Source organism: Papio anubis, chromosome 10 (assembly GCF_008728515.1).
Source record: "Papio anubis isolate 15944 chromosome 10, Panubis1.0, whole genome shotgun sequence".
NCBI classification, from domain to species: Eukaryota; Metazoa; Chordata; class Mammalia; order Primates; family Cercopithecidae; genus Papio; species Papio anubis.
In genome coordinates this window covers 117,818,740-117,846,597 of record NC_044985.1, presented here as the reverse complement: position 1 = coordinate 117,846,597, position 27,858 = coordinate 117,818,740, and the positions used below count along the sequence as shown (strand labels likewise).

The window sequence follows — 27,858 nt, the reverse complement described above, 5'->3', positions numbered from 1 at the left end:
ACACACACTGAAAAAAAACTCTATTTTAATGTTTCCTTGAAGATTTTTATTTAACCATGGTCTCAATTGTAAATCTCATAGTAGATATTCAACAAATATCTGTTGAATGGATGAAGAAAAAGACCATTGTTACATAAAAGAATAATGAGAAGTACTAGATGATGATTCCAGATAACTTTGCCAGCACTTACTTTTAGCTCTAGGGATTTACTCTGATGAAAGATCGAGGGTCACAGGTATCTTTAATCTATTCCCTGTCTTAGAGGTAAAATAGGATGTGTAAAAGGAGGAATATGCAAATCATTGTGGAAATTCATGAAAAAGATGAGTTAAAAATGACTTTCTTGTGCTATTCCTAGAAAAATGAGCTCTTGAAAATTGTTTACAATACTTACTAAAATGCAGTCATACTAACTGTTTTTTAAAACTACCTATGGGGTACTATGCTTATTACCTGGGTGACAAAATAATCTGTGTGCCAAACCCCGTGACATACAATTTACCTATACATAAAACCTACACATGTACCCCAAACCAAAAAGTTAAAAACAAATAAATAAAAATATAAATAAATAAAAGGTTTTGATTCAAGTGGATTCTCAAACAAAAACAAACAAACAAACAAAAAACGTCAAACAGAAGCCTGGCTGCAGGCAAGATGAACTCAGTAATGAGTCCATACAGATTGGCTGGGAAGTCAAATTCCTTCTCAGTTGCTCAATATTGCACGTGCAGAAACATTCAAGAAGTTTCCATGACCTCAGAATCACTTAGGGTTTGGGATTCCATCATGCGACATACCTGTATCCCCACATGGCATATAAATGGGCCTTAGGTGGTCTGGAAACATTTGATTTGGGGGCAATCTGTGTGTGTACGATCATAGCTCATCTCAATGTAGATGGGGTGGCCATAGCTTTCTCATATGTATGCTGATTACAATCTTTAAGTCTCCTGAGTTAATGTCACCTCTTCTCTTTGGCAGGTTGATTGTCAGGGCCAACACCAAGTACACAGGTTATTCATGTCACTGAAATTCTCCTCCCAAATCTTCTTGACTGAGGAACAACCGGAGTCTGTGAGGGGAACGGTATGTGGAGGGAAAACACTACCTACTTGCTGTAGTAAAAGGAACTAGGTTAGATTAGATGAGCCCAAATCCCTGAAAATACAAATTTGTTGGATAGGTTTATTAACCAACCTTCTAGAAAACTAAATCAGGACTCACTTTCAAAGTCTCTTTTCCACCTCCTTGGGCAAAACACACGATGGGGATCTTGCCACCGTAGTTGGAATCTGTAACACATAAAAAGTAAAGGATATTTTGAGCTCATTGGAAATACTCATCCACCGCTGTGAAAAGTTGGACCAAGAGCTTCTGCCCTGTGAGCCACGGTGTGGAGAGATAGCTTCACATCTCACGGACTTGAACATTATCTACTCATTAAAGACGGATGAGTGTTTTCGCCCCACGCTAGTAATAGCATGACATGGGTCATGTTGCAATTTGTCGTTGATACCTAAAATGCATATTTAAATATTTAAAGCCCATGCATTATTTACCTTTGCACCTATAAATTAAACTAGGTTTAAGTTTATCCTTATAATAATGATGCTCTCACTCATTTGCATAATCCTATGTTTTCTTGAGTGAGTGAGAACTTGGCATAACTAGTGGTCTTTCAACAGAGTTTATTGCATATATAGTTTCTTCCTTCGTGTATGTCCTATTGTGAAAGGAAAATAATTGAGAACATCTCCAACAAGTTCCTGCCATTATGTCTATCACTAAATCACAAGGTAATCTTGTTCTACGGCAGGACATATCTCAATACCCTGTCCACAGGAAGAGAGAAACTACATGTCACTTAACCATGGCAAATAATGGCTTTCACTCAACTATCACATTCTTCTCTTGAGACGACTGTTTTCTGTTACTCAGAAGTAGCCAAGATTCAAAAAAGTAAACCATACCATTGTTAAACTAGTAGGTTGGTTTTATCTTTTCTCTCCTAGCTAATTGCATTGTTTCATAAACTCATATTTGTCATCGCAGATTGTATTTGTTCTTAAATGGTATCTACTAGAAGAAGACAGCCAGCTCTTGTTACTGACAAACTACAGTGGAAGATGGCCGTACTTATCATTGCCTTCAGCATGTTGAAGGGTACATACCACAATGACCCTGGCAGAAGCATTCCTGGTGTGTTGAAAAAAGAAGAGAAATAACAGTTCTTTGGCAATAAAAATACCTGATCAGGCGTGTTTCTCATGCATCACTCAATAGTTGGTAGCGATTGTTGTTGATGCTGTGGCTGCTGTGGTTATTGTACATGTCTGGTGTCCTACTTCCTAACCACTGACCTTGAATAGTGCGCTCAGAGATGTATTTCTCTAGCTGATTCCGGAGCTTTGCTTCCACGGTGGGATGTCCATGACAGCCATTGTCCACGAGCAGCAAATGCGTGTGGTTGTTGTCCAGGATATACAGAGGGTCTCTCGTGAAGTCATCCATGGGGTACTGGGCTGAAAAATAGCCCTGAGAAGTACAGGGAAGCTTGTCTTTGAGATTGTATTATCAGTCAAGATACATGGTAATATTTTTACATATTCATACGAAAGTTAATACTTTGGGTTCAATTATATTATGCCTCCTCCCAGATTTAAAAATTCTGAATTTTTAAATTCAGAGGGATCTTAGTGATCTTATAGCACAGACTTCCTTTTAAATACGAGGAAATGGAAGTTCAAAATGGCAGTGTCATGTGCTCATTTTCTCATAAATGGCCAGAGACAATGTAAGGATCAGATTCCCAGTCCCATTCTTGGTTCATTGCTCCGTGCTCTTTTGCAAAAATTCAACAAAATTGAAATTCAGCATTCAGGAAACTGTATGTGCAAATGTATGTGTGTGTGTGTGTGTGTGTGTATTTGTGTGTGTGTGGATACAGGTAGAAGCAGACATTGAAATGCATACATACATAGTTGTCTGGAATCTATCATATGCCATGACCCATGCCAGGATCTAGGGATTAAAAAATGAATGAAATAGTCTTTGCACTTGAGAAGCGCACAGCAACAGGACCACAAAAAGAAGTAATTAAATGAATACTTTGTCCCCAAAATACCAGAGGATAAAAAGCTGCTTGAGGAACATAAAGAAAGGAATCCTTCCCAAAAACGTTCCTCACTCTCAAGCTCCATTCAAAGGCATTTAGTTTTTAAAGTATCAGGGTTGCATTAAAAGGTTTTCAATCTTAACTCCAAGAATAGAATTTAATAAGTTTGAAAAATAATATCACCACCAAAACTCAAGGAGAACAAAAGGAAAAAATAGTATTCAGAAAGAATTCAGAGTTTTGCTGGTGATATGATTTTTAAAATTTATTAATTTGAATACTGTAGTGGTTAAAATATTGTGCACCATGGACCTGCCACTAACTAGATATGTGCACTAAGAAACTTTCTTACTTTCTGTATGCCTCACTTTTCTCATTTATAATGAGAAGGGAACAGTAGTACTTACCTCATAGTTTTGTTATGAAGATCAAATGAGTTAACATATGTAAAACACTAGAATAGAACCTAGTACATAGTAAGTGCTATTACATCAACGTTAGGTTTTGTTATTATGATTAATGAATTACTTATTAATTTTAATTTTCCTAATAAAGGTATATGGCTAAGCATTTCACTTTGAGTGCGGCTTTGGCCATACTGATATATTAATATATATTATTCTCAATAGGTAATGTTTTCATTTGCATTGCTTTCTAAGTTATCTGATATTATATTTTTGAAAGATCATTCTAGATCCTACATTTGTTTACCAGACGGTTGGGATAGTTGGTTGTTTCTTAATTTCCAAATGATTGGCAGGTTCTTTAATCTTCATATATTCATTTCAAGTTTTCCTTGTTGCCAGGAAATGGGCCCTATAAGCAGCCTCTAGGGAGATTTTGAAGTCTTTTCTCATTCCTATTCAGGGGTAAAAATACCTACATTTTCAAGGCTTTTTGTGAGTCTATGAATTAACACATGTACTGCATCTACCATGGGGATAATTACACAACACTGCATTGACTCCCGGACTCCCGTGCCCATTACAAATATTGCTAATTGATAATGGTATTCTTTCCCACTTAGCCTGCCACTGTCCTCAAAAGCCTGCTCTAGGCCACTCTCATCCCTGAAGTTGGCATTTTATGTGAAACCATTTTGCCATCCCTTGTTGAGCATGTAATAATAATAATAGAAGCTACCATTCACTCTGCACAATTAGATAAATCAGTCCCATAACAATATAGGTTATTATTATAAAAAAACTTGAAGAAGGGAACTGGCTCCAGACTATGCAGCTCGAAAAGGAATGATTACTCCAACCCCAACTTCTCTGTCTTCAAAACGTACCCTCCTCTCCCTCTACCATGCTTCCTCCTTGAAGATGCACAAAAAAACACCTCCCACTCTCCCCTGCCCCTTATATATCTCAAAAATGGTAACCAAGACACAAAAATAAAATAATTCTAAAAGAAGAATCACAGCAATTCCAAAAATCCTTAACATTTGCTGCTTCTAAGGAGCCCAGATGGGAGAAGGTATAGCTTAAATGTGGATATCTGAACATTTGGCCCAAAGCTTCTGGGCAGAGAACACCTGTTGCTTAAGAAGGTTCTTAACTACTAGAAATGTTGTTTTCAAAATGCTACACTTGATACAAAACCCATATGTCTACCTTGTATTTTTAACATGAAAGGCTCATTATTCTCTAAATATGTTCACAGGAAACATTTGCGGGGTGGAGGCTGGGGGTTGTCTCACAACCTTCTTAATGCCAAATTAACCAAGGACAATATCCATTGATTTGTATTCCTCTGAGTGTCGCCAAGCAATCAAGATACTGCGGTTGGGCTTGAGCCTTCCTGAAATGGATGTAAGCCTTGGTTATAAAGAATAAAGAACCTGACTGTGATATGAGATTGCTGAGAACACATTTTAATGAACAAAGCAACATTCATTGTTAACTCTTTCCCAGCAGTTAATTACGTACATCATCCTTGTTTTCAATTCCTTTAAGGTCCCAAAGACACTCCTTGCAAGGCAGACTTCCCCATGGTCTGGCTCCATCACAGAGCCCCAGGGTTCTGGCCACAGGCTCATGCCATGGTGTTTCTTCCATGTGACCTAGCAGACCTCCTCCTGTCCCACCCGTACCTCAGCATCACAATTCCTGATGAGGGTGTCCCGGTTGGAGACCATGCCCCAAGCTGCCACGCCAATGGCCACAATATTCTCCTCTGAACTCCTGCTGATGGTGTTATCTCTCACCACCTCCCCGATGTACTTCATCAGGCCATAATGGGTGCCTCCTGTGAGAATCCAAGCACCTGTCAACACATAGGAACAGTAAATGGTCAACCGGCACTGGGCAAAGTTTCCATTCTGGACTCACAGACCCCTAAAATAAAGTCCCCATCCCTGTAGGCGTCAGGACACAGCACTGGCAGCTATGTTGTACGGCAAGGAAGAAGAGGGGACCTCAGACAGTGCTGCTGAGAAGTGTTCACTTAAAAATACAGATTCTTGGCCAGGCGCAGTGGCTCACGTTTGTAATCCCAGAACTCTGGGAGGCCGAGGCAAGTGGATCACAAGGTCAGGAGTTCATGACCAGCCTGGCCAAGATGGTGAAACCCCATCTCTACTAAAAATACAAAACTTAGCCAGGCGTGGTGGTGGGTGCCCGTAATCCCAGCTACTCAGGAGGCTGAGGCAGGAGAATTGCTTGAACCCGGGAGACGGAGGTTTCAGTGAGCAGAGATCACACCACTGCACTCCAGTCTGGGCAACAGAGTGAGACTCCATCTCAAAACAAAACAAAACAAATAAACAAACAAAAAAACAGATTATTGACCCTATTCCAGATCTACCTCATCAGGTTCTCTGGGAGGTGGGTCCAGGGAATCTGTCTGCATCTTTAACCAGTCTCTAGAGGACTCTCATGGACAATGAATGTCTAACTAGAGCCTCTAAACAAGTTAGGCAATGCCACCATGGTAAGCCGGGCACTCTGCTCCTGGACCCCCACATTGGTTGGATTCGAATGAATCTTCCTTGGATGGCCTTTGTGTCAATAACTTTGCTTTATAAAACACAATTCTGTATGCTGGCCTTTTTAAGGTTTAGATCTGATTATCTTCTCAATGCTAAGGGTTATACAGGGTTTTATTGGGGAGGGGCAAAGTAGAATAAACACTATACCTACAAAAATATTATTTAGCATAAAACTAGAATCTAAAGTTGGAAATGACCCTAGTATAATATGCTGCCCACGTACGAATCTACCCTCAGAGCGGTCACTGGCCTCTCTGGATTAGCTCTTGTAAGAAAGCGTCAGGAGCTGAGAGGCAGCCCCCTCCTCCAATCGTTAGAAAGTCCCTTTGCTGACTATTTCCATTCTCTAATTTTACTACGGTCTTCAGCAATGAGGAACAATTTTAGTCATCTCCACATCAAAGTCCTTCCAATATTTTCAGGTAAGTATGATGTGATCCTTAGAAGTTTTACACCTACTTCTTTTAACCAGTTCTTACAGGGCATAAATCCAGCCTCTCAGCACACGGTCTCCTTCCTCTAGACAGATATTGACACCGAGGGCTAACCTAATCAAGCCCGCCAAACTTCACCTGCCTTGCTTGCTTTTAACTGCTTCCTTCTAGTTGATTTTAAAATCTATGTAGCTAAAAGTCATGTAGACAAACAATATATAACTAAATCACCACTAGTTTCCTTCTAGATAACATCTCTGACGTATACATCACTATGATAATAGTTGCTAAAGTTGTTTTTCAGGAACTAGGGAGCTGCTCTTATCCAGTTCAAAACAGCTGAGACCGTTGACTCTTCAACTGGGCATGCACATATGCCCAAGAGATGACCTTTCAATGTCAGAGGGCCAAAACTCCTCCCTCAGATCACGCCAACACTGCCATTTTCTGAACAGGTGTCCTATGAAGAGCCATGAACCCTGACTACACCTGCACAAACCACCAATTACCTCATTCCTTCTCCACTGCCTATCACCTTTCCCCACGCCATAGAACAACCGCCTCTTCACTCCTTAAATATCCCTAATCCCTATCTTTGAGGAAGCAGATTTGACAACTGTTCTCCCATCTCCTCACTGGGCAATCCTTTTTTCTTTTGCAAAACCCACGCTTACAGTGATTGACTTCACATCCATTTCAGCCATTTAACGTTCCCTTTTAAAATGAGACAATGGGAAATGAAGGTAGCACTCCAAGTGGACAACCAGCAACAATGAAACTATTCAACTTCTTCAATCGCTTGACTTCATCTACATAGAAATACGCGTCCCAGCCCAGGGATTTTTTTTGTCCGTTTTGTTCTGCTGTATTCTAGCACATAAAACAATTTCTAGCACATTATAGGCATCCAGTAAGTATCTGTTTGGTGAATGAACAAGGTGTGTTCAGGATTTAGTAGCAAGGAAGCTGAGTTGCTCAATTTTGTATCAAAGTGACAACCCACAGTGTCCCCTCTGGTTGGTCAGGAAACTGAGAAAAATAAATGGGAAAAACAAAACAAAACATCTCAGTTTCTTCCTGACAACAACAACAAAAAAAGCCCACATCTAGATTAGGACACGTTTCCTTAGTTATATCAGTGAATATTAATTCTGCATAAAAGAGGTTTTTGGTTTTTTTGTTTGTTTGTTTGAGACGGAGTCTCGCTCTGTTGCCCAGGCTGGAGTGCAGTGGCTGGATCTCAGCTCACTGCAAGCTCCGCCTCCCGGGTTTATGCCATTCTCCTGCCTCAGCCTCCCGAGTAGGCGGGACTACAGGAGCCCGCCACCTCGCCCGGCTAGTTTTTTGTATTTTTTTAGTAGAGACGGGGTTTCACCATGTTAGCCAGGATGGTCTCGATCTCCTGACCTTGTGATCAGCCCGTCTCGGCCTCCCAAAGTGCTGGGATTACAGGCTTGAGCCACCGCACCCGGCCAAAAGAGGTTTTTAAATGTTAAGGTTGGATAAACTGAATCTAATCATGAACAAACATCAACTAATTCCACATTGAGAGACAGTCTACAAAGCAGTTGGCCTATACTCTTCAAAAAATGTAATGCAAGACAAGGGAAGGCTAAGAACCAGTTCCAGATGTAAGAAAACTAAAGAAAAAAAAAAAAAAAGCAAAGCTAAATCGATTTGGAATACAAATTGAGAAAAAATAATGTTTGCTCTAAAGGACTTTGTTGAGATAATTAGCAAAATGTGAGTGTAAACTGTGAGATAGCAGTATTGGTCCATGGTAACTGTTCAGGTTTGAAAATTATATTGGGCTATGTGAAAAAAAACCCTGTTCTCAGGAGGGGCATGTTGATCTGCTTAGGGAATTAAGGATCATGATTCCTGCAACCTGCTTTCAACAGTTCCCCCCAAAATCATACGTAGATATTTAAGGAACAAGATGAGACAAATGTGGGAAAATGTTAACAATTGGTGAATCTAGGTGAAGAATGTACAGATGTTCATTGCATTATTTTTGCAACATTTTTGTAGATTCAAAACTTTTTAAAATATAAAGTTAAAAAGAAAGAAAGTGTTTCAAGTAACACAGCCTTAGTTGCTTTGACCTCAATCAGACACAGGGTGCTTACAATTTCTCAGGCACCGTCACTACTTTCAAAAGTGCATCACCGATCTCACAATTACAGACCAAGCAAATTACAACTGTCCTTTTCAATTCGCCAGAACCGAAACTCTGGGGAAAATTTTTCGTGTGTTAATAACAAAATGAAAATCTTACAAGATTTAAAAAATTCCCCTAAGGAAGCACCTTAACGCTGATTTAGAGTTACTTTGTGACGCTCCCCCACTATCTGCCAGAGCTCCCCGTCCATTCATTTGGGGATATTGCTTTCAATAAAATAACGATTCATCAGATGGTTCTAGCAGCACCCGGATTCTCCGGAATTGCACACGGGAACTGCCTCCTCTGCTCCCCAAACTTGGTGCAGCCCGAATGGAAGAACCGGGTCGCTGCTCCGACCCCCACCTTTGGACTGCGCGATGTAGATGAGCCGGCTGAAGATCTTGCGCATGCGCGGCTTCAGGGCGAAGTTCTTGGCGCCCCCGGTCACGGAAATGACCAGGTTGGGTGTTTTCAGGTGCCAGTGCTGGGTCAGCAGCTCGTAGAGGATTTCTGCGTCCGTGTCGCAGGACAGACGGATATACTATGGGGGGAGGAGCAGAAGCATCAAGATAAGCCTGTGTTCTCCTGAGGTCGGGGTTTAGCGTCCGCGCCAACACCCCGCCCACGCTTGCCTGCTTGTAGAAGAGGGGCGGGGTGGGAGCAGCAGAGATCGTGGCACTGGGGGTCCCAGGCGGGGGCCGTGCCAAGGACCCACGAGGAATGGAAGTGTGAAAGGAAAATAAATCTTGGGGCCCGAAAATTCAAGCTAGGAACTGCTTGGGACAAACCTGCCTCCCACTCTATTCAAAGTCACCCCTCTGCTCGCAGAGATGAATGCATATGTGATTGCCTCCTTTGGAGAGGCTAATCAGAAACTCAAAAGAATGCAGCCGTTTGTCTCTTGTCTACTTATGACCTGGAAGCCCCGTCCCGTTTCGAGTTGTCCCGCCTTTGCCTGGTGAGTTGTCCCACCTTTCCAGAAGGAACCAGCGTTCATCTTAACATATGTTGATTAATGTCTCATGTCTCCCTAAAACGTATAAAGCCAAGCTGTGCTCTGACCACCTTGGGCACGTGTTGTCGGGACCTCCTGAGGCTGTGCCAGGGGCGTGCGTCCTCAACCTTGACAAAATAAACTTTCTAAATTCACTGAGACCTGTCTCAGATATTCAGGGTTCACAGAAGGAAAGCAGAGTTGTGGGGAGAGCAGGGGCGCTGCAGGGGCCCGGAAAAGCCCCATAGGCCACGTGGAGAACTTGGGACTTTGTCCTGAAGGCAGAGGGGTGCCTTGAGGTGTTTGAACAGGGTAAGAACAGGGTGGGCTTTGCATTTAGGGAGTCCTGCAGCAGCCCTGCTGAGGCCACAGGGAGGTGAGCAGAGCTGCGGGCAGCAAGAGAGGGCATCGGCCCATTCCAGGGCAGAGGCCCTGGGGAGAGTCAGCAGTGGATGGGGCTGGGTCATCTCCCAGGGATGCCATGGGGGTTTGGGAGATGAGAGGCCCAGGCCCTGCAGGAGCAGCCTGTGGACGGTGCTTTCATTTGAGACTGGGGGCACAGAGGATGCAGGAGAGGCTGTTTCCCATCATTAAACACCTTTGCAAAACCTTGCTGGAAAGCTTGTACAGTGAGTATGGAGGGAATGCATATTCAGGGCCATATGTGCCTCAAGAGTACACAGAGCTAAACAGTAGGGTTCACAAAAGCTTTCATGGGGCCCTGGGTAGCAATGGGGCTCAAGATGGGTGTGGCATGGATGCCTGCTTTGTGTGTGGACACAGGAGGCTAGGTGATAATCCAGTCCTTACCTGTTGAGTTTTCCTGTTGAGCATAGCCTAATAACAGCTGTCTGGCTTTTACAAGATGTCTCTTTTTCTGCAGTCTTTTTTGGTGTTCACTAACCATCTCTCCTGCCTCCATCTTATTAGACAATTCCAAGTAAATCAAGGTAGCCCAGGTCATTTTGGCCTATGAATTAGCTACCAAAGTAGAAAACCACTGCTTACCTTCCCTTTCTTCCCCAGTGTCTCAAACTGAATATCCCCAAAGGCGTCCGTAGGAAATTCCTTTGTGTGTTTCTTGTAGTTCCATTTCTCGCTTTGGTTGATCTGGGTGCCTTCCATGTGCTGGCTCTGGGCATAGCCACACTTGCACACATTCTCCCTGATAAGCACGATGATGTGGACAGGAAGGAAGGATTTCATTGAGCCTGCTTATGGAAACTGGCATTGTTAACTTAAATAGACACACAAAGGATACCTTCAAGTCTTATTTTCAGACTGTTTTCATCATCTCAGTCGCTTGCGTAGAAACTAGTTTGATGTGGACCAGCGCAGTGGCTCACGCCTGTAATCCCAGCACTTTGGGAGGGTGAGGTGGGCGGATCACTTGAGGTCAGGAGTTCAAGACCAGCCTGGGCAACATGGTAAATGCCCATCTCTACTAAAATACAAAAATTAGCTGGGTATATTGGCGGGCGCCTGTAATCCCAGCTACTCGGGAGGCTGAGGCAGGAGAATGGCCTGAACCCAGGAGGTAGAGGTTGCAGTGAGCTGAGATGGCACCACTGCACTCCAGCCTGGGCGACAGAGCCAGACTCCATCTCAAAAAAAAAAAAAAGAAAAAAGAAAGAAAGAAAGAAACTAGTTTAATGTTTTATCCCTGGTGTTTATTGTCCCTTCACCAACAAGCTGGCTCTGTGATAGGACAGAACAGACCCCTGCCCTCATGGAATCTAGCTTCGGTCCTTGGGACTTATGAGACTGAGTTTCAGAAATCTGGACACTTTATTCAGCTTCTCAAACAGTTCATAACCCACAGGAGCCCTGAGTTGGCCTCAGCGCCTCAGCACCAACCCTGCCAGTTTGCCCAGCCAGTAAGGCTCTTCTGAAGCGAGGTGAGACATCCTTCCCGTGGGCCGAACTCACCGGGAAGATGCATTCCTTTGGCAGAGACCCAAAATGTTCCAGACTCTAGAAAGATCATCCTTTCCTTATTGGACATTAGCTGCTAGAGAGACTTTCAATAATTCGGGGTAGATGAGGACAAACTGTGCGGTAAATGAACACAAGTTCTTCTCATTAAAAATGCAGTGGAACTAAATTCATCCATTAGGTGACACAGAGGCATAACAGGAAATTGGAACAGGATAAAAAGATATGCAGTCAGTGGTAAATCCTCTTCCCCGGTGCCTTTGCCAACATACCACTGTCACTCGACAGATACTGACTGAAAATCCACTCTGAGTCAGCCCTGGGCTGAGCTTCACAGCAGCCCAAGATGAGCTGGATGTCCTTCCTGCCCTTAAGTTGGTCTCTTAGGAATAGCTAAGCACGACAGCTGGCAAAGTGCAGAGGGACAAACAAAACACCTCCTTTCACTCTCGCACAGCCCCTCCCCTGTCAGGCTTGCCATGAGGGTTGGAAATAACACAGTGTTTCGCTGGGCCTGGAATGTGGCACCTGCTCCCTCAAGGTGACTTAGGTTATGGTGGTGCCATACATGCAAATCAAGGATTAATGAAGGCAGTGGCAACAGAAAAGAAGCAAAAATGCAGTTAAAAAAAAAATCTAAAAGTACATTCTATGACTATTTGACCTCTCTATCCACAGCATCCTGAGAAATATGGTCTCCAAAGACAGGAGCAACAACAACCAAGATTCCCATTTAGCCAAAAACAACTCCCGTTCAGTGAGGCACTGTTCACCCTCCTCCCAGCTTCCTTCTGCCTGCCCCACCCACTTGGTTCTGCATCTCTCCCTGCTGTCTCTCTGACCAATCTTTGGGCAAGATCCAAGGGTGCTAGGGATTCGAGGGGGCCATGGCCAATGGAGAAGGAGAACAGAGAGTTCTGTCCCGAGAAGGCTAGAGAGCAGCAAAGTGGGAGACATGTTTGGTCACTGAAACAGGCCCTAAGGGCACAGCTCTCCTTTTGTCAGTGGGTGACTCAGTGCCCTGATTTGCCCAGGACAGTCCCAGTTTACACCTGTTGCCAAAGTCCTGGTAGGATCGGTGCCTCCATCACTCTTATCCACGTCCTAGACCCTACAATAAAGTCTGTGGCCACACATTCACCACTCACCTACCAGGAAAGGCATCCCCCTCTGCAGATGTGGGTCAGTACCAGGATGCAGGGTCAGATAACAAGATTCAACCCCACTCACCCCCAGCATCCTTGTGCAGTGCACAGCCCAGGCAACCATACATGGTGACTCTGGAGCAAGGATCCCCTGCACAGGCTGAGTCAAAGATATATAAACTGAGGAAATCCTGTTAGGGTTTGCTTCCGGCTGGACTCTTTATCTTATATTCTCTGTCCCCATGTTTCTGGCACATCAGGGCATTTAGCAAATGTCCTTTGAATGAATGAAAAAATGAGTGAATAAATACATTGATTGATCTTCTTTTAAATAGTTTGTATCCTCAACGATTTTTGTAAAGTAGATATGTTTTCCTTCCAGAATACAAGCTTAAGTATAAATAACTGTTCATGGCAAGAGAAAGGCTGTATTCTCAAGGTCTTCTTCACTGTTCACCTTATTTAACATATGGCAAAATGTAGGATTAATTCTAAAAGCACTCTGTGGTGGGAGGTCACATTTTCGTTTACAAGCTGGTAATAGTGATGTGCATTTCTATGACTGTTTCTAAAAACACAACAGGAGCAGAAATGAGTTGCCTTATGGGCAAATTTTATGACCACTCCAGAAGCAGATAGATTCCCAGCCAAATTGTGGCCAAGTTTCTGCTGCCTGCACGCAATTGGCTTCAGCTGGAGCTGCTCTGCTAATAGTGATCTTCTTGAAGTACTGGAAGCCCAGGGTAACTACCAAAGCCACTCAACAAAGAGACGCTATAATGAGGAACAAATGCTTCTCAGCAGCAATCCTCACAAGGAGCTTGCTCTCCTGGGGGTTGGGGATGCTGCTGGAGATACATCAGGGCAGGTCCCTGCTAGAGATGGTGCATTGACACAGACTCCAGTGAGACTGTCTCTTCTCTCCAACCTCGTCTACACAGTAGGATCAAGATGAGCCTGTTCATATAACTGAATTGTGGAAATGCTCATAATTGACAAGCCCAAGGATGGGAAGTTAATCCAGGATTGACATAGGCATCCCTTTCTTAAGAATTTGAAATTAGGACCAAAGGAGCTGCTCCCATCTTTCTGTAGGTCTGGGCCTGTGACGTGGAAGATCAGGCACCACAACACAATCATAGCTACTCTGAGAAAGAAGAGGACAGGGTGTGTAGGGAGAGGCGGAGTCAGGAACGGGCAGAGGAGACCTGCCGAGTACCCCTCATCAGTCACTCTTTCTAACCACTCCAGAGGCCTGGCCACTGTCTGATCTTAGGTGGCATTTCTTTATCCCTATAGTAAATCCCTCTTTAGGTTTAGGTAGTTGAGCTCCTTGTAACCAAAAGTCTTAATTACCACACAGTATGAAAATGATCCCTATTCAAAATATTTCTCAAGGCATTTAATATTTTCTAAAGCTATACAAATTGAGCTAGAGACTGAATCCAAAATCACCCTCCAGCAGCAAACTCGCCTCTGTGTTGGAACAGTTCCCAGGGCATCATTCAGTGTGGCCAAGAAAATGTCAACCAGGATTGAGAACGATGTTCTCAGCCCTCTCTCTTCCTAAGTGTTAGGGCACTTCCTGAGCCCAGGCTGCTTCCTCATGCTCCTCTTCTCTCTCCATGGCCTCCAGTGTCCCACCATCCTTTGGGATCTGTCCACTCACCCAAGCTCATTGGAGGATGGGGGAGAGAATTCCCTGAACCACCTGTTCTTGCTATAACTGAAAACAGACTGTTGAGCCCTTTTCCCTGCTAAGGGTAGGAGTGTGTCACAGGTGACCTTGACCAAGAGAGCTGCCTGGCAGCTCTGGTCTATGGCCTGGTAGCCCTCTAAGCACCAGTATGTATGAATTGGTTTATAAATGGAGAAGAGAGATTGCCAGGAAGGCATTAGGAGTGCAGATACCTGAAGGAGGAATAGGGATGACAGACAGGAGAAATGAAGAGGACAGGAAAGCATCAAGACCCTAGTTCTACCCCCTTGGACCAAGTCTGAATCCTGTAGTACTACACTGTCCAGTATGGTAGCCACAGACCTCACGTGGCTATTTAATTTTATATTTAAATTAAGTGAAATTAAATAAAGTTAAAAACATTCCTTGGTTGTCCTAGCCACATTTCAAATGATCAATAGCCAAACGTGGCTAGCGGCTACTGTATTAGATGGTGCAGACATAGAATACTTTCACCATGGCAGAAAGTTCTGTTGCACAGTGCTGCTATTGTGAAGGTAGCATTCTTTCTGTTTCTCCCTGGAACCCAGCATGGCCAAGGAAGTGAGAAGTGACTAGAACAAATCCAGACCTAGGAGCCTACTACCCATAGTGTGCCAGAAGGTGGCTCCTAAGCTGGCAGCACATCTCAGAGGACACAGCAGCAGGGGCAAATGTGCGGCACCATCTTGCAGTGGCATCCACAAGAAGTCAGAGTAGAAAGGCAAGGGTGCGTTGGGCTTAGCACCAGGGTGGCAACCCTGGGAACTCTCAGGAGAGAATTTGGCGGCTTATGTCATCTAGTGTGGCAAGTAACAGCAAAACCAGGGTATCAATATAATTAATCATCACTTCACTTGATGCCCTTGTCTGATGGGTAACTTAGATTACATGGAGTGTTCCCGCTACCTATGGAGAGAGAGAAATAATAAATATGGGAGATTCAAAGATTATAGAATCCTGCATCCTTGCATCCCTTCTGAGATGGGAACTGAGGTGTTCCTGTGCTCTGCTTGTGTTGCGGAGGGCTGTGGCTGCCCACTACATCTCCCTTCATTTTGACCCAGACTTGAGGTGTAATCAAGCACTATAAGGTGGACAGCCATAGGTTTCCCTAACCTGCATCTGCTTCCCCTTCTGCTAGTAAGTGTGCCCTGATTTTCCCATGAGGAATCATCCCTTTCTGCACTGGGTTCACCTGGACACATCGCCCAAGGCTTGCCAATCAACATATTCCACTGTCCAACACAACTAATCCATCCTCCAGCCCTAGGTGTTAGTTTAGAGATCGGCACATGGCCCAAGCCAGACCATTAAGAGCCATGAACATCAGCCCAGGACTTTTGATGGAATTGCTAGGAGCAAGGCCCTCTTTGCTCTAAGTGGCACGTGGAAAGCTGATAATGCACAACCAACAATGACCACTTTGCCTCCAATAGTGAAGAGCCTTCCCATCAGAGAAGGACAGAAACAACAGGTGGAAAGAGACAGAGTCTTGGCAACATTGTTGAAGCCCTGGATCGGGCTGTGCTTTTCAGCCACAAGATCCCATTATCACACCCCACAGAATCCCCCCTCCAGCTTCCACTTATGCCAGTTAGATTGAACATCTGTAACTGAGAATGTGTTGAGGAATTTGTTCTGCCCAAAGCAATGTCATTCTTAGAAAGGGAGGCAACTGAGGGTATAGAAAAGGCACAACCTTGGAATCAGAAAGCCTGGGCTCAAGTCTCTCATCCTTCTTCCACTGGACATGTGACCATGGGTGAAATACTGAACCTCTCTGGGCCTCACTTGCCTTAAAGATAATAACAGCTTCCTTGCAAGGAGATTGATAGTATTAGCAACCCAGTATGTAAGTCCCATTCATGAAACATACAGGGGATAAATAGTGGACTTACAGAGCTTATACTTTGTTGGAATGACTCATGATGCTTAAATTTATACCAGTGACAAAGCAGAGATCTCTTAGTTTTTCTGATGTTCATTTTCTAATTCACATGGAGTAAGAATTATGCTCTGAAGTATTATGGTAGGTATTTTATATGCTGCGTCACTGAATACCACCACCACCCATGAGGTATACTTTTGCTAGCTTTTTAGGATAAGAGAATTAGCGTTAGAAAAGAGAATAATTGGCTCAAGGCCAGCCAAGTCAAGGTCGAAACCAAAGCTGGTTCTAAAGCTTTTTTCCTTATTTCTACATCCTTCCTCTGTTCATTGCCTCTGTTCAACAGAGGGTCTTTTCATTATAAATTACAGCAGCAACTTCCAATTAATAGCTAGACTGTTTCTTGCATTGCCAGCCAACAAAAAAAGAAGGGGCAGAGAGGAATAAGGAGAGTGGGAGGTAGGATTAAAGTTGTTTAATTAGATTCAAATGCATCTTCTGCATAAGGGGTGAGCACTAGTCGACCCATTCTCTCACTTGCTCATCAACATTTATTGAAGATCTCCTGTAGGCTGAGTTGGTGAAGCCTGCTTTTGTAACCCAGCCTTAATGTTCCAAAACACATGAGACTTAGAGCAGATGAACACTCAGAAAGAAAGACCCAAAGTCAACAGTGGGGAGGAAAAGCCTGACGGAGAAGCCAGTAAGATGGACATATGTACACATACATGGTATTGCCAGCCAACTGCTGTAAAACAACTTTCCTCACCAAAGTCACTCAGGTGAGTTCCCAATCTCATGGGAAGACTGAAGAGAGTGACAGCCTCCCTCAGTGACTTTTCCCACTATTGCCAAAGTTGAAAATACCAAACAGAATTGTATAGCTCTAAGTAACAACTACAAGCTCCTTGCCAGATCCTTCCTGCCCACACAATGTTTCTGAGAATTATGAGACGAAGACATCTTTAATAATGAACCAGTGAGCGTTCGTTTGTTTCTTGTAATGGTGGTTGATAATTTTTTTGAACATGGAAAGCAAAAATGGAGGGAAAATGGTAGCTTACGTGGCCTTGGAATCTTTGGTAAAGAAGACACATTCTCGTTTCTTAAAATTTGCTTGAATAAAATTCGCCAAGTCCTTCGGAGAGAGCACATTGAATAACACATTACTAATTCATTCTCACCCCTTGCTGATATTAATGAATACCAAATATGATGTAACCCCACTTCAAAGGCTTTAAGAATTTACCACATATTCATAGCATCCAGCATTGGTTCATGCCTTTAGAATACACAAAGCTTTTTTTAAAGATGCAGACATTATAATTTTTATAACTAAATGGAAAATTTTTCTAAAAGTATTTTGGGCTTATCTTGTATATAAACAGTATTATAAATAAATATAAATCATGTTTTAAAAACATAATTAAACATAATATAAAAACATATAAACTATGTTTTTCCACCTCTAAGGCTACCATGGAGAATATAGGCATTGGATGATAGTTTTTCATAAATAATATATAAATGCAGATTCCCATTCCTCTTATGCTTGCTGTTTAAAAGAAGACATATTCCAAAAACCCTTCATAATTGTATTTATCCCTCCATGAGCGAGGTAGTTAGGCACATCTGGGACCTAATTCTGACAAAAAACCAAAAGCCTTTATAAACCAAAAGCTTCCCTTAAGTTGGCAGAAGCAAACTATTTGGAAACAAATGAAAACTCCTTTAAAAATACCTACACTCCTCAAAGTGGAAGAAGGTATTTGCATCATGTAGGAAACATCATAGGATTGGTAGCCAGAATATGTAAGCACCGTACATCAGTAAGAATGAGACAGGCAATCCAACGGAAAAAATATGGCCAAAGACAAGAGTAAGCATTCATTGAAAGAGAATAACCCATAAACACATGAAAGGAAGCTCAACCTCATTCACAATGAGCAAATGTAAAGGAAAACCACAGTGAGATCCCATTTCACACCCACCAGGTTAGCAAAAATATCAAAGGCAATAAACACCCAGCATGGTTGAAGGGGAGGGCAGTGGGATTCATGCCCAGCACGGATGGGTAAGTAAACAGATACATCCATTCCCGAACATTGTCCACTATTACCAGTAAAGTTACCTCCCTGAGGAAGAGTCCCTGGTGGAGAAAGGCAGGATTGTCCCATGAATGACTTGCACACTCAGAATGCCTGGCAAAGCTGCCTGACAATAAATTTTCAGCCTCAGAGGGCTGCCTTTCCCTGGGGAGGTGGGGCTGCTAGGAGCTTCCTCTCCCCAGCAATCCGATGCCACTTCCCACAGCTCACCAGATTACTGGTAGCTGGAGTTCTCAGACAGCTTTACACACAGGTGGCCTCATAAGACATGCCACTGGCACCAGAGCCAGCCCTGACTTCTTATCCCTCCCCCTACCCCAGCAAGGCTGCCACTAGCCATGCACTGCAAAGGGGGAAGTCTCCTCTCCTGGAATGAAGTTCACAATGTGCCCCCTTCCCTTTCACCCTCTGCCCCTGCAAGTCCTACGGTATCAGAGAAAGGTGACCACGTGCCTTATCTTCCCAATCCTTTGAACGTAAGTTTCCCCATAAGTCCTGTGTCTTAAACCCAGACCCCATGAAAGAGAGATGTTTACCTTCACCCACCAAGCCTCAACTCAAAGAATATTTTCCTGGTAGACATGGCTTCCACATCTAAGAATGTTAAAAGCGGTATTGCTCTTAATAGCAAAGCCCGGAAACCCACATGCTATCCCCCTAGGCTGAATAAATAAACATAAGCACACAGTGGGGCACAGCACAGCCGTGAAATAAATCAACAATGGTTACCCATCTCACCGTGGATGAATCTCAAAAACAGTTTTGAGAAAAAAAAAAAAAGGAACTCACAAAAAAATACTCATAGTACAATTCCATGAATGTTCAAACCAGAACAAAACTAAACAATGTATTGTTTAGAGAGATACATATACTCAAGTTATAAAATTATAAATAAAAGCAAGGAATGGGTAACACAAAATTCAGGATAGTGGTTATAACCTCTGATAGGAGAGAAGAAAAGCCAACTGAGCGGCCACATGGGGGCGATATGCTATTTCTCAAGTGGGTGGTGGGCACAAGAGCATTCATTTCAATATTCTTTTTAAGTTGGAAATTCACCTGTATACATTCTTTTCTATGTATCTTTCAACACAAACATTTTGAAAGCAAAAATAACTTCAATGCTCACCTGTACAGTTTTAAAAGTCTGTGATGCCCATTTTTACTTGTAATTTTCTCATCCACTTAACTAATTTCAAGTCTACTTAACAGGAAGGAAGAAAACAGCTGTGGAAGCTGCGTAATCAATGATCATGGAGGAAGGGTGATGATTTTTACAATCTGTTTTGTTGCTTAAAAAACCCTCTGAAAATGCACTTTGCAGAGGTGTGCATGTGCTTAGGGGGCAAAAAGGAACCCCCCAGAGCTGAGATGCTCCTGCGTGGCCTCAGCAGTTCTACCCATAGAGATGCCTGCATCTGGGAGGGGGTGACCCGCAGGGGCTGAGGAGAGGAGACCCATCCAGCAGGAGGTCACAGCAGCAGGCTCGAGAAAGAGTCAGCCTCTGTCCATCTCCCAGGGCTCCGATGCTGAGGCCAGGTGGATGCCTCCAGAAAGGCCCTCCCAGAGGTGCTTCAGGGGGTTGAAGGAAGAGAGCAAGGGGGTAAACACTGGAAAAGCTACCACTGCCCTTGGCCCACTGTTTGCTTCTCCCGTGGCCAGGACTGAGGTGAGACTGGGCAGCAAGTGTAAGGAGGTGCTCAGTCCCCCCAGGCATGCAAGTGCAGGGGCAGCCCCTGAGGACTGGCACCTCCTTAACTTTTGCATCAGGGGTGCCTCACTTGCCTAGTCCGGGCCCTGGGAGGCAGACCCAAGCTGGGGGAGAGCAGGTTTTTGTGTGTGTGTTTGTGTGTGTGTTTTCTTACAGCTCAATGATAGATCACAAAGTCAGCCCCCCATGAAACCCACCAGTGAGATCAAAATCCTAAACAACACCCCAGAACTGCCCCCCACCACCAATTCCTACTTTCCAAAGCTAGGCACTATCCTGACTTTTAACACTGTAGTCCAGGAGAACTGGATGTCAGGCTGGAATGTTGTCTTAATTTCTTGACAAATGAGAGTGTTGGACAGGATCTGAGAGCGGGTGGAAAACCTGCAGGAGGGAACTCAGCCCAGTGTCAGCAAAGCCAGGCACAGAGTGGCAGAGAGGTGCTAAGGACACACCTCCCGCTGGCACCCAACCCAACTCCAGCTCACCCAAGAAGCCACGACTGGGCACGTCTGTGTCCTGAAGGCTGCGTAGAAGCTGGCTTGGAACCAGGAGAGATGGTACGAAGGAGTGCAGCTAGGAGGCCATTGCAAGAACAAATGCAGATGGACCCAAACTGAGACCCTGGCCATAGAGCTGGAGAAGGGACTGAGATTCAAGACCCAGACCAGAACCAAGAGCACTGAGCATTAAGTAGTGAAAGGGATTGTGAAGACATGGCATTTAAAATTTCCTAAAAGTCAATGTGCAAATGCGTGATTTAACGCCTTATGAAGGTTACAGCGAAACCTTTCTTTTTTTTTTTTTTTTGAGACGGAGTCTTGCTCTGCCGCCCAGGCTGGAGTACAGTGGCCGGATCTCAGCTCACTGCAAGCTCCGCCTCCCGGGTTCACGCCATTCTCCTGCCTCAGCCTCCCAAGTAGCTGGGACTACAGGCGCCCGCCACCTCGCCCGGCTAGTTTTTTTGTATTTTTTAGTAGAGACGGGGTTTCACCGTGTTAGCCAGGATGGTCTCGATCTCCTGACCTCGTGATCCACCCGTCTCGGCCTCCCAAAGTGCTGGGATTACAGGCTTGAGCCACCGCGCCCGGCCTCAGCGAAACCTTTCAAACAGGTGATGCGCATGACTTACGCTTTCACTGTAAGACAAGTCTGTGCTCCGAGACGCGCTGGAGTACAGGGTCCGGGTGCTGTCCAGAATGCCGTTCCTTCTGTTCCTCATGCTGAGCTTGGCTCCCCCAAAGGACATCTTTTCTGTGGCGATGGGTGGAGGGGATAAGTTTGGGTTACAAACAGTAAAAGGGCTTCCTTCAAAGTTTCACCCCAATACCTCTTTCCTTCTACCCTCTCCCCTTTGCCACATGCAATGTCCCACACTCCATTCAGCCCATCACAGTAATTGTGCCCCTGCCCCTAATTCCTCTTCACCCTCCAAGACCCAGATAGTGTTTCCACCCCTCAGCCCATTCTCCCTGGACCCTCACCCCTGAGTCAGGATCCCTTCCTGGGCGCCCCCTCTTTGCAGTGGCCGAGTGCATGGCCCCACCAGACTACAAGCTCTGAAATGGCAGTCTGTACCACATGCATCACAGTGCACTACATCTGAGGGGCTTGCAATAACTACTTGTTAAGTAATAAATTGAGAATGAAGGGAATCTACAGAGCAGTCTATGGCTAGCAGCCTGTATTGGCCAGAGGACTTGGACCTCAGGTAGAAGAGAAGACCCCTGCCCCTGAAGGATGGTGGGTAGGGCTTGGGGGTCAGCATGCCCCAGGTCATCCTGAAACTCTAACGCCCAAGACTTCCCTCTTGGGCTCTGGAGCAGGCTGCGAACCTGGGCATTGCAAAACCTGATCTGTCACGCAATGCTTCCTCGGTTCCCCGCTCTGTTTTTCTCACTCTAAGATGTCCCCATCCCATATTTCAGGAGGCCCCTCTCTCCTCGTCTCCCAAACTCTAACTCAGACCCATATCCCAAGCTCGAGACAGAACCCGTCAATACCTACTCAACCTCTAGGGTTGTCCTGCAGACACAGTAAATGAAAACACTATCCTGCACGCCGTGTCTCCCTGAGTCCCCTCCTCCTGGCTCCAAGCTCCTCCCTGTCTGTCCCACCACATCCCAGTGGCAGTCCTTCCTCCTCACCCCTTCCAAGGCTCTCGCGTTGTCTCTGCACTTGGCAAGGGGTCCTGCTGGTCTCCACCTCTCCGGCCCGGCTGTGCCCACCTCCCTCTCTCTCTGGGCCTGCCTTTCCTATCTGGGGTCCCATCCCCTGTCCAGAGCCCTCTTCCCCATACCCCTCCAGCTGTCATCTCCTGCTCATCCTCTAGGCTCAGCTCACTCATCACTTCTTCAGGGAGATGCCCCACAACACCCAGGCTGGGCAAGCGCTCACCTGCCTCTGTAGCCCCTCCAACCTGCACCAAGCTGCGGGCATCATGATTTGTTCAATGGTCTGTTTGACCCCTGTTAACTTGCTGAGGCCAAGGACTGTATCTTGTTCACCACTAGACTTTCAGGGCCTGGCACAGCGCATAAAGGAGATCTGCATGAATATTTATTGGACGAATAATTTGATTGAATCGATACCCCCTCGCAAATCCTCCTTCGGTTTGCAAACTACTTCCACATCACCTTCTTTAACTCCCAAATGCAGAAATGTCTAAGACACAGAGCAGACCCACCACTCAGCCACACTCTGCTCTCAGACCCTCAGCCCAGCGACCATGACTTCTCCGTCCAGATCGCCCATCCCAGGCCAGCCACAGGCCTCCCACGCCACAGAGACTGTCACTGCTTTAAAACGCACTCCGAATGGTTGGTCTAGACTGTTTAAAACAACAAGCGCTTCTTTTACTTCTCTCCCCAGGCATTTCAAAGAGAAGCTGAGAGTATTAATTGGCACTTTACATACATTATTGCAAAACCACAAATCAATCCTGCAAGGTATTCACTATTATTCCCTTACAGCAAATTGCTTCTAAGTAGGGCACCAATGCTTAGGAAGTGACTGCATTTGCCTTGAAATGAAAAACTGTTTATTTCATTGCACCAGAAAAGGGGTATTTTTGCCTTCAAATCACATTTCTATCAAACAAAACATTGGGAAGTCATTTAACAAATGCAACAAATAGCCCTCCTCTGACATTCCGAATGCCTTTCTCAGCAGCTGGTAGTCTCAGCTGGTTCTCTGAGACCAGCTGATATTCAAGTTGGTTGACTCTGGGTCTTGTCATACAGTCTTAGAAAACAGCTATCCCAGGACTGCAAGTTTGTTGATCTTCTAGACACATTCTGGCAGGACTTCAGTCTCGGAAGTGGAAGAAGCATTGGAAGAAGGAACCTAAGGCCTGAGGCCCAAGAGAAGCAATATGGGAAGAGAGCGCCTGGGGCCCTGGAGAGTGAGGGGGGGGGTCTGCTGAAAAGGAGATGCCCCTGAAAAAGAGTGAACGGGAAAGGCAGGCGGAGAAAGCCGATCCCTTGGGGCATCACGTGCCAGGGAGAAGTAACAAAATCACACTGCCAGATCCAGTGATCCAAACTTCCCTGGAAAAAAATGAGCAAAGGGCTGGGATGTCCATGCCCAGCATGAGTCCTTCTGCTCCTGACTCGCCCACCTTGGACTTTTTGGTCAGTGTCAGGAGAAGGTCCCTGGGGATGATCTGAGCACAGCAAAGCCTAGGAGGAACCCGTGAGAAGCTTTTCATCCATGGGGATGTCTTTTTATTGCAGTCAACACTTTTCCCCCCAACACCATAAAAAGAGTTCTGTTTTTATTAGAGTTTTGACCTGATAAAGAAAATCCTGATGGCAGCCTCCCTGCTCTTCTTTCTGCCCAGCATGTTCCCCTGCTTCTGAAGTCCTGGTATTTTACTGATTCTAACCAGATATTGGTCCAACATTTTTACATTGATCATAAGCTCTCTTTACATGCATACTCAATTTTGGCTGTTTTTGTTTTTTTCCAGCTCTGGACAGTTTGTTGTTGTCATTGTTTTATTGTTTTCTGGCTACAGCCTCCACAGGCAGGAGAGAGAGTGAGGTGCTTCCCCAGGCACGATGGAAGCTGAGACTAGAAGTCTCAAGACCCACCAGTGAAATACTGAATTGACAGTCATCCTTATTTCTAATGAAATTGGCACCCTAATCAGGTGTGGCAAAGACTGGCAGCATCGTGTGACCCAATGTCAAACCAGAGAATGTGCTCGAGATGTGCAGTGGATGCCGACCCATGGAGCCCCGCGTGGTAACCTGGTGCCAGCAGCATTGGGTAGGCAGAGCATGGCAGCAGGGGACATGGCAGCAGGGGACATGGGGTTGTGTTTCTCCACTTTAACCCACCCCACCAAGGAAGGAAACCCCCTCGGTACAGCTGCCCCAAACCTGGCTGTGGCCCTTGCTGGAGGAGCCATGGAGAACACTGGAGATTCATCATGTCAGTAACAGGCCTTTCAGAAGAAGAGAACGTTCTACTTACAAGAGACACAGTCATCAAAAAATCAACAGAATAAATCTTCCCTGAGATAAAGAAAGATGTGAGTCTTCACAATAAAAATCTCACTGGGTCCGCTACCAAGCAAAATTAATAGGGCCGGAGGTATCCAGATGAAATCATTTAGGTATAAGAATAAACATGAAAACGGCCGGGCATGGTGGCTCACGCCTGCAATCCCAGCACTTTGGGAGGCCAAGGCAGGTGGATCACGAGGTCAGGAGATTGAGACCATCCTGGCTAACACAGTGAAACCCTGTCTCTACTAAAAAAAAACACACACACAATTAGCCAGGCGTGGTAGTGGGCGCCTGTAGTCCCAGCTACTCGGGAGGCTGAGGCAGGAGAATGGCATGAACCTGGGAGGCGGAGCTTGAAGTGAGTCGAAATCACACCACTGCACTCCTGCCTGGGCGACAGAGCAAGACTCCGTCTCAAAAAAAACAGAATAAACATAAAAACATACAAGCAATATAGCAGAAAAAAATTACTAAAGGAGAAAACCAAGCTGGTGTAAAACTTCTCTTCTTCAATACTATGAACTAGAAGAAAATGGAACAGTGTTTATATTTTTTAAGAGGGAAAAGATGGTGATCTAGGAATCGTATCCTGAGCCAATTCAGCTGTGAGTGCAGTGGAAAGACACACTCAGGAATGGGGAACAAGGAAGACAAACACATAACTTGAGGCAGTTCAGGAAAGGGAGACAGAGAAGCTGAAGGGAAAATATCAGATATAAATAATAAGTAGAGATGACGTGGTAGAGGTTCGTTTTCAGTGTAAATGCTTATATTTTATCTCAGTGCACAAAGAATTAAAGAAACTTACTAAAATATTACATAAAACAAAGGAACCCAAGAGAAATAAGTGAGCTAAGGATAAAATAAGAGAAAGAGACTGGTTAAGTGAGGGGTTTATCCAGCCACAGGGGAAGCCTGTTCCGAGGTCCTCAGGGGGCACTAGAAATCATGCCCTAAACTTACTAATGGCCAAAGCAAAGGGATTGTAAAAAGAAAATACAATTTTAGGACCTTCCAGGTTGATTATGCCAAGGGGGAAAGTGAAGCTCTGAAAACAGGGTCACATAACACGGCTATTTTTGCACAACCCTTTCTGACTGACCTTTGCAAGAGTTGTGCAAAACCAAATGATGTTATTCCTTAACCAGATTCCCTGTCCTTCATTTTAACCTAGACTTACTGATATTGGAGACAGAGACCCTTGCAACTGTAACCTCTTTACAATTGACTGTTAAGCAACCCCCTTAGAGTATAAACAATAGTAGTCAATCAAATCTTACATCTGTATGGTAGCCTTCATACAGAAAATGTGTTTCTGGCTGGGCATGGTGGCTCACGCCTGTAATCCTAGCACTTTGGGAGGCCAAGGTGAGTGGATCACTTGAGGTCAGGAGTTCGAGACCAGCCTGTCCAACATGGTGAAACCGCATCTGGGAAATACAAAAATATTAGCCGGTGTGGTGGCAGGCACCTATAATCCCAGCTACTCAGGAGGCTGAGGCACGAGAATCCCTTGAACCTGGGAGGTTGCAGTGATCTGAGATCATGCCCCTGCACTCCAGCCTGGGTGACAGAGTGAGACTCCATCTCAAAAAAAAAAAAAAAAAAAAAAGAAGAAAGAAAAGAAAAAAGAAAATGTGTTTCTGTTCAGCACCTCTGGTTTTGCCTGTATAAATGATTCTCCCTTTTCCCCATCCCAGGAGCAGTGATCACCATCCTTTGCTGTCATTCTGATATCTGGATGGCTGCCCTCATCTTTGCACTTGAATAAACTTTTTAAATTGGATCCCGAGCCTTTTGATTATTTTAGGTTGACAGGATGAACATAGTCAATTACAAGCTTCATGGCATCCATAAACTTACTTCAAACCCACATTCCCTGATACAGAGGCCAAGGTGAAAAAAACTCCTGCATTTGGGGACAAGTAGGCTGGGGAGGATGGGGCGACTGTAAAGGGGCAGGGTGAAGGGGCTTTTCCAGTGATGGAACAGTTCTGAAATTTGGTTGTGGCAGTGGTTACGCAAATCTACTCATGTGATAAAATTGCATTACACTATACACACGTGAATGAATGCATGTCCAAGTGGTGAAATCTGGGTCCGGGCGTGTTAGTTCATGCCTGTAATCCAAGCACTTTGGGAGGCCAAGGCAGGTAGATCACCCGAGGTCAGGAGTTCGAGACCAGCCTGGCCAACGTGGTGAAACCCCATCTCTACTAAAAAAAAAATAACAAAAAATTAGCCAGGCGTGGTGGTGGGCACCTGTAATCCCAGTTGCTCAGGAGGCTGAGGCAGGAGAATCACTTGAATCCAGGAGGAGGAGGTTACAGTGAGCCAAGATCACACCATTGTACTCCAGCCTGGGCAACAAGAACTAGACTCCATTTCAAAACAAAAAAGGTGAAATCTGATAAAGCCTTTGCCTTGTGCCAATGCCAGTTCTCTGGTATCAATCTTGTATGATAGTTATGTGAGATGTCACCACTGAGGGGAACTGGTGAAGAGTACACAGACCCTCTCTACACTTTTTCCTCTTCCACTTCCTGTGAAACTATAATTATCTCAAAATAATAAGTTAAAAGAAAAATGTCTATGCCAGAAGGACACTGGGCCACATAGTGGTAAATATCCCTGCACAGCCATGCAATACTTAAGGCACTAAACTTAGCCTGGTTGTTTCTTAGAATGTCCTAAATGCAAGTTGAAGCTATGCCATTAAAGCACAATTCAATGGAGTTATCTCCATGGCAGGCCCAAAGGATGGGACCTTCATAGAGAACTAAGGATTTGTCCAGTTCTAGGATTTACTTGTTTAACTATGTAAAACTTTGCTTTCGTGTTCTTAATCAATAATCTCAATTATTTCTATTGATGGTCTTTACTCTCAAAAATTTCAAATGGGCCTGATGAATTTAATGGACTCTTAGTGACCACCATAGAGATAACCTTAGTAAAAATTAAAATCAAAATGGACTCTTGAAATACCGGTCACATTTTTTCAAAACTTTGCAATAGACCTACTGTACCTATCAGGAGAGACAGCACTTACAAACTAAGGACCAACAGTTCCTACAGTTTCTCACACAGGAAACTATACATCACCCTGCAGCCTGACTCACTGGACTCATTAAAAC

At 44.6% G+C, this 27,858-nt stretch overlaps 1 protein-coding gene across 3 annotated transcripts in view; it reads right to left on the bottom strand.

Annotated features, from left to right (window-relative positions):
* The window catches only part of TRPM8 (transient receptor potential cation channel subfamily M member 8), a 92,996-nt gene extending 69,063 nt beyond the window's left edge, over positions 1-23,933 (bottom strand). The window contains exons 1-7 of one of the 3 annotated variants that reach the window (XM_031651123.1): positions 21,343-23,933; positions 17,456-17,529; positions 10,712-10,868; positions 9,073-9,250; positions 5,215-5,387; positions 2,365-2,539; positions 1,229-1,296 (exon numbers count right to left, since the gene is read on the bottom strand). In XM_031651123.1, the coding sequence (XP_031506983.1) occupies positions 1,229-1,296; positions 2,365-2,539; positions 5,215-5,387; positions 9,073-9,250; positions 10,712-10,868; positions 17,456-17,529; positions 21,343-21,459 (942 nt within the window). In that variant the 5' untranslated portion in view covers positions 21,460-23,933. 3 annotated transcript variants of the gene reach the window in all.
* Positions 23,934-27,858: the final 3,925 nt, after the last annotated feature.